Source organism: Limulus polyphemus, unplaced genomic scaffold (assembly GCF_000517525.1).
Source record: "Limulus polyphemus unplaced genomic scaffold, Limulus_polyphemus-2.1.2 Scaffold3675, whole genome shotgun sequence".
In the NCBI taxonomy this organism is placed as follows: Eukaryota; Metazoa; Arthropoda; class Merostomata; order Xiphosura; family Limulidae; genus Limulus; species Limulus polyphemus.
In genome coordinates this window covers 109,989-117,021 of record NW_013669285.1, presented here as the reverse complement: position 1 = coordinate 117,021, position 7,033 = coordinate 109,989, and the positions used below count along the sequence as shown (strand labels likewise).

Below are 7,033 nucleotides of genomic sequence, written 5' to 3'. Positions count from 1 at the left end.
TAGTCAGTAGTATATTTTTAGTATTAGCTGTTTATCATGCTCTAGTCAGTAAAGCTTTTATGTCAGTTGTACATTTTCAGTATTAGCTGTTTACCATATTCTAGTCAGTAGTATATTTTTAGTATTAGCTGTTTATCATGCTCTAGTCAGTAAAGCTTTTATGTCAGTTGTACATTTTCAGTATTAGCTGTTTACCATATTCTAGTCAGTAGTACATTTTTAGTATTAGCTGTTTACCATGTTCTAGTCAGTTGTACATTTTTAGTATTAGCTGTTTACCATGTTCTAGTCAGTAGTACATTTTCAGTATTAGCTGTTTACCATATTCTAGTCAGTAGTATATTTTTAGTATTAGCTGTTTATCATGCTCTAGTCAGTAGTACATTTTTAGTATTAGCTGTTTACCATGTTCTAATCAGTTGTACATTTTTAGTATTAGCTGTTTATCATGCTCTAGTCAGTAGTACATTTTTAGTATTAGCTGTTTACCATATTCTTGAAAGAAACTTACCCATTTAGAGTCGCACCGAAGTATGAACAACAGTCACAGGTGTACACAAAAACCAGATGAGGAAGAAACCACTATACGGTATATATATAAGGAGAGAAGAAAGTATTAGGTGTAGTACTCATGCCCAAATGTAGGAGTTCCCATGAATGGTCGATGAAGAGGAGATGCCAGGGAAAAGGTAAGGGTGTTGAATCTGATGAGAAGATACTTGAAAGAAGATGATAAATGGAAGTAAGCCAATGGGATCAAAAGCCAAACACAATTGGCGATGACAGAAGGAGAAAAATCTGGACTCGAGGAAAACCGCCTAGGAATAAAGAGGCAGGAGCAGGCACCATGGAAAGAAGCCATACGGGCAATAGAACAGCAAAGAGCACAGACCATACAAAAGAGTCGATCTGGATCTGGACGAGGATAAAGATGGGAAATGAAACAAAGGGAATAACATAGTTAAACTAATGAAGGACATACCATGTTAAGCCTAATCGATTGGTATAGAAGAGAAACAATGAAGACGAATTACAAATCATAACATAAATTAGTATTAACTAATCTAAATAAGTGTATGTTATGGAATTCAAATAATTACAGATAATATTAAAAATAAAATTGTAAAATGTCTTATCTTTCTAAAGTCGCCAGACTGTATAGCAAATGGTGGACTACAAAGCACTATGACGAAATAAGGCGGAGTAACGTGAATGAAAGCCATTACAAACGTGAAAAAATAACATAGAATCTCCGTATTGGGAACGGAGACTACATAATGAAAATAAAGCACCAAACACTTGATATCTGGTGGTGGAAAAAGGCTATCAAGATCTCTGTTTGCCCAAACAGGGTTGGCATCTAGAGGAGGAATTGTGGATAGGAACCGAAGAAAGAGGCTGAACTTTTTAACATTTAATCTCTCGGAGGATAAACACCGATAAAAACCCACACCAGGGCGCCCATACCTGCAGCCTACAAGATAATACTAGTCATAGCCGTGACCCTAAAAGTGGTAACATTAGCTTCAGAATGCGACTGGAATAAGCTGGGATAAATGTAAGCAAATTTCAAACTACAGAAAATCTGGAAGTTATAACAAATGAATAACACTTTGTGAGTATAGTAAATATGAATGTGAAACAGTAAAGAACAACAACAACAAAAATTCCAGGTACAAGAACATGGTAAACAGCTAATACTAAAAATGTACTACTGACTAGAACAGGTAAACAGCTAATACTGAAAATGTACTACTGGCTAAAACATGGTAAACAGCTAATACTAAAAATGTACTATTGACTTCTTGCCGGTGACAATGTGAAACCATGGAGGATAGTGCAATTCAACATGGCTGTACATTGCAGATTTCAATTGAATGATGCCTGGTCAGGCACTGCTCACTACAACACGAGATCCAATAGTAAATAATGAAGCAAGAGCACCTGGGGTGTTCCACAAGATCGCTTGAAGGTGAATAACCTCACAATGTTTTTGCATCATAAACATGCCTGTTCCAAATTGTACCACCCATGGACTGCATGGGTAAAGCAAAAGGGGATAGCTGTCCATCCCTGCCATGCCTTGATTGAATAAATTGGTATGGTCTGCTTTTCAAAATAGGGTTTTGTGGTCACCCATTGCAATGTTTCCGGTGGTGATGCTCCTCCAGACTCTCCACTGTGTATTCATCCTCCTTTCTTCTAGTGGAGTGTGCGAGTCCTTACCACTTTCCAGTTCCAAGCTGTTGGGGTGTTTGACCACGAAGGCACCATCCTGAATGGGTTCCACCAAAAGATGGCCATAACTATTCAGTCAAGAGTAGGGCAGTGGTGTTCTGCTGAGGTAGATGAGACGTGGCCTCCAGAGGAGTTGAAACATCACTTTGATGGATGACGTGGCCTCCTGATACTATTTACACACCCACTGGAGTTGAGCCATCAAAAATGCAGTTCACCCCTTTGATTGGGAGCCCTCATCCTACCACCTTGTGGATGTCGGTACCCTGTGACCTGGTGCTTGGTGTAGAGTAACCAATCAACATAAGTCCTCACACAAGTTTTGGGTTGTCTATCTTCCTCCCTTGATTTCCTCTGTCTGTGCTGTGAGTCACAGCAGTGGTATGTGGGATTGTTCCGGTTCTATCCTTGCTATCCCTTGTACTCACTTCTTACGGGGTTGTTATATTGCCATTTTGGAAGTCCCGGCCAGTTTTATGGTTGGGGGAGTTGATTACAAGCGATAGACATCCTTTTGATATCATATGTCAAGTTCCCAGATCATTACCTCAGAGTTAATCCTTGTGTCATACCCGGGAATTGGAGTGGTTCTCAATTCCCCGGTTCTTGGGTTTGAGATGAAGATGGTATAATCCTCATCCTACCTTTGTGTGGATGTCAGTACCCCACAAAGAGATTTTGAATGTAGTTGTTTTACTGAGTACGGTCTGCTACGCCCTAGCCACTCTACATCCAAGGGCACATCCTTGTTTATCCACTTTTCTCATTGTGGGTTTGAGTTACAATATCTTTATTTGGTTAGGATCACTTTCCTACCACATTCTGTTCCACTCAGATATACTCCTCTCATTTTCTGCCCTTATATCTTACACATTCCACACATGGGTGAAGAGTATACCTGGCTCAGAAGTGGTGCGGTTCACCTCTTCAGATCTGACTCTCTCATCTATGGAGGTATTTTTTGGACGCTTTCGGGAGATACGTCTGTTCTTTCCTCACACCAGTCCTTCCTCCTAATCAATGTGAGAAGAGAGAAGTACAGTATTGGAAGTTATAATTTTCCTATATTGAAAATGTATTTCTGATAGGTACTATAATACAGATAAACTACATTAATTTTCAGACATTCTTTTTGATATTAGCTTTAATATTTTGTATTCTAAGTTGGATATTAGAATTTGAGACCACATTGTTACAAAGATTTAAACAAAGGCTTGTATCATTAGAGTACAAAAGCTTGAGAAAAACAAGATTTCTGGTGGAAGTGCAAATTTCTTGTTATGAATATTTTTTACTTATTGTTATAAAAGTAATTAAAATATAAATATTAGAAACTTGTTAGGTTAGATAAGGAAATTTGAATAATCAAAAGAATTATAAAGCACATGCTCAGTGCAAGCATGACTGTGTAATTTGGCAAGCATTTGTTGGTAGCTCTCTCTCTTATAAATAGCTAACTGCATACTCTGAGTGCAATAAAACTAAATGAAAAACCATGTAATTTTGGATGTAAAAATTAATAGTGTGTGGTTGTCTGTTACAATATTTAGTCGTCATAGAAAGAAAAAAGGGTAATTTAGATTTATTTCATATTATTTTGATATATGGTGGTTACAAAGTCAGAAAAATTAACCAAGACAAATACAGTTAGTTTTGAGTAGAGAAAATAACAGATGAAATACAAAATTTTACCAAGAAACATAACTTGATATTAATTTTGGAGGCTCTAGAGGTTTTACAAATGAAATGTGAAACTGTAAAATGAAGTATGAAATGGCAAACAGTTGTAGTTCTGATACATTCCACCATGAATTTACATCAGTTATAATTGTTACATGGCTTGCTTATTTGCATATTAAGAATTGTTTTATTACAACATACTCAACCATTAGTAGTTATTCACCTTATTATGGATATGTAACATCCAGATTACTTATTGTTTATTGAAAACATTCTTACACGTGTGTGTGTATTTTTACTAGTAAGAATGTAATCTGTATTCTATAGGTCAATCATTTATTTCTAGGCAATGAATAGGTTGTACAAAATGCATGAAGAGGAGACACTTATGGAGCTCAAAGGCTCACTACATGGATGGTTGTGCCAGCATGGAATAGCTTCCTTAGACAGGTTTATAGAGCTGGAAAAGAACAATTTTAAAAACCCATTACAATTTTTTGAAAAGAACACAAGTAAGAAATTCAGGGCATTCATTGATCCAGAAAACAAGTTTTCTCATGTTGACAAATTATCCCAGGTATGGTATATTTTCTACATTCTCTGCTTAACTCCTCAGCTCCTCTTAAGAATACTTTATAATAATAAAAAGTATGTCTATTATTATTAATTAAACTTTCTACTATGTATATATGTCCAATCTCACAGTGTTGAGGTTTAAAGTTGTTATTCTTTCTATATGAAATGTATTAATTGTTTTACAGTATTTATTATTTTGTTGTTAAAATGTCTTAACACTCACCTTTTTCACTGTTTAGTTTATAGCAGTTTGTATATTCCTATTAAATGTTTTTGTCATGTCTGCTTTGCAGTGGTAATAATAAGATGGTAATTGTTGTTTTCAGATAAATTGTTTACAGCAACTTGAAAATGCCACTTCACATGCATTCCTGAAACCATTACTGGAGCAAGACAAGCTACGTTTTCATGCACTTTGGTTTGATATAAACACGGGTGATGTGCACTGCTTTAGCAATAAAAAGGAGCAGTTTGTAGAAGTCAATGACCACAGTGTGGAAGAATTGCTGGTGGAGAGTGACCAAAATATTTTTTCTGGTCCAAATAAATAAATTAATTCATTACCTTAGTATTTCTGAGTTTGAGACATGGAATTTAAATATTTTACATTTTTTATACTATCAGTTAAAATGTATGTATCATTTATTTACTTATGAACAAAGAGATTTGGAAAAGGTTTCTTTAGAAAGATATAAAATTAAAACATCATAACCTCCCAAGTGTAATTTTGAGAATGTTGTGGTTTTGATGGAGTTTTTATAACTTAAGAGATAAATGACAATTATCTTTACCAATCTTTCTATAATTTGGTCAGTGTCACTGTCCAGTTGACAATGCAAACATATTGTGAACTTATGATACTACACATGACATTACAACAAATTCTTGTTGTACGTCTTGATCATGTATCACTATCATATAACATGACATCTTAAACCATTGTTTAACACTTGATCTTGTGACACTATCATATAACATGACAACAATTGACCATTGTTTAACACTTGATCTTGTGACACTATGCATAAAGAACATGACAAGAATTCAAACAAATGTGTAACACTTTATAATAGGTTGTAACATTATGATACATTGTTTGATACTGGGATAAAGAAAAAATACATTATCACACACCTCTCAATACAATGACTGTACAGTTGTAGGTGGTGTATCTCCATTAGAACATACTACACTTAAAAAAATAATGTAAACCTTATAATACATTTTTATGTGTGATAAAAAAAATAATTTGGTCTGCTTTATAGGAATTCCTATTTAGGTGGCTTTTCCTCAGCTTTAGCAATAACATTGTGATATTAATATATATAGTCTAAAATGTTAACCATAGAGAACAGTTGTATCAATCTTGGACTCTTACTGATTAGTTACAGTGATTTTAATCTGTAATATTAACATAGAGAACAGCTGTATCAAGCTTGGGCTCTTATTGATTAGTTACAGTGATTTTAGTCTGTAATATTAACATGGAGAACAGGTGTATCAATCTTGGACTGTTACTGATTACTTACAGTGATTTTAGTCTGTAATATTAACATAGAGAACAGGTGTATCAATCTTGAACTGTTATTGATTACTTACAATGATGTTATTCTATAATGTTAACATAGAGAACAGCTGTATCAATCTTGGACTGTTACTGTTTAATTATAATGATATTAATGTGTGTAATATTAACATAGAGAAAAGCTGTATCAATCTTGGACTGTTATTGATTACTTATAGTGATGTTAGGGTATAATATTAACATAGAGAACAGCTGTATCAATCTTGGACTGTTACTGTATAATTATAGTGATGTTATTCTACAATGTTAACATAGAGAACAGCTGTATCAATCTTGGACTGTTACTGTTTAATTATAGTGATGTTATTCTATAATGTTAACATAGAGAACAGCTGTATCAATCTTGGACTGTTACTGTTTAATTATAGTGATGTTATTCTATAATGTTAACATAGAGAACAGCTGTATCAATCTTGGACTGTTACTGATTACTTACAGTGATGTTAGTCTGTAATATTAATATTGAGAACAGCTGTATCAATCTTGGACTGTTACTGATTACTTATAGTGATGTTATTCTATAATGTTAACATAGAGAACAGCTGTATCAATCTTGAACTGTAACTGATTACTTATAGTGATGTTATTCTATAATATTAACATAGAGAACAGCTGTATCAATCTTGGACTGTTACTGATTACTTATAGTGATGTTATTCTATAATGTTAACATAGAGAACAGCTGTATCAATCTTGGACTGTTACTGATTACTTATAGTGATGTTAATCTGTAATATTAACTATAGAGAACAGCTGTATCAATCTTGGACTGTTACTGATTACTTACATGATGTTATTCTATAATATTAACATAGAGAACAGCTGTATCAATCTTGGACTGTTACTGATTACTTATAGTGATGTTATTCTATAATGTTAACATAGAGAACAGCTGTATCAATCTTGGACTGTTACTGATTACTTAGTAGTGATGTTAGTCTGTAATATTAACCT

The 7,033-nt window shown here is 34.1% G+C and overlaps 1 protein-coding gene across 3 annotated transcripts in view; it reads left to right on the top strand.

Moving 5' to 3' along the window:
• The window catches only part of LOC106469833 (beta carbonic anhydrase 1-like), a 13,744-nt gene extending 6,746 nt beyond the window's left edge, over positions 1-6,998 (top strand). For 2 of the 3 annotated variants that reach the window (XM_013930344.2, XM_022398391.1), the window contains exons 3-4: positions 4,265-4,495; positions 4,821-6,261. In XM_013930344.2, the coding sequence (XP_013785798.1) occupies positions 4,265-4,495; positions 4,821-5,045 (456 nt within the window). In that variant the 3' untranslated portion in view covers positions 5,046-6,261. Of the gene's footprint in view, positions 1-4,264; positions 4,496-4,820 lie in introns of all 3 variants that reach the window. The other variant, XR_002612920.1, reaches the window with a different exon arrangement.
• Positions 6,999-7,033: the final 35 nt, after the last annotated feature.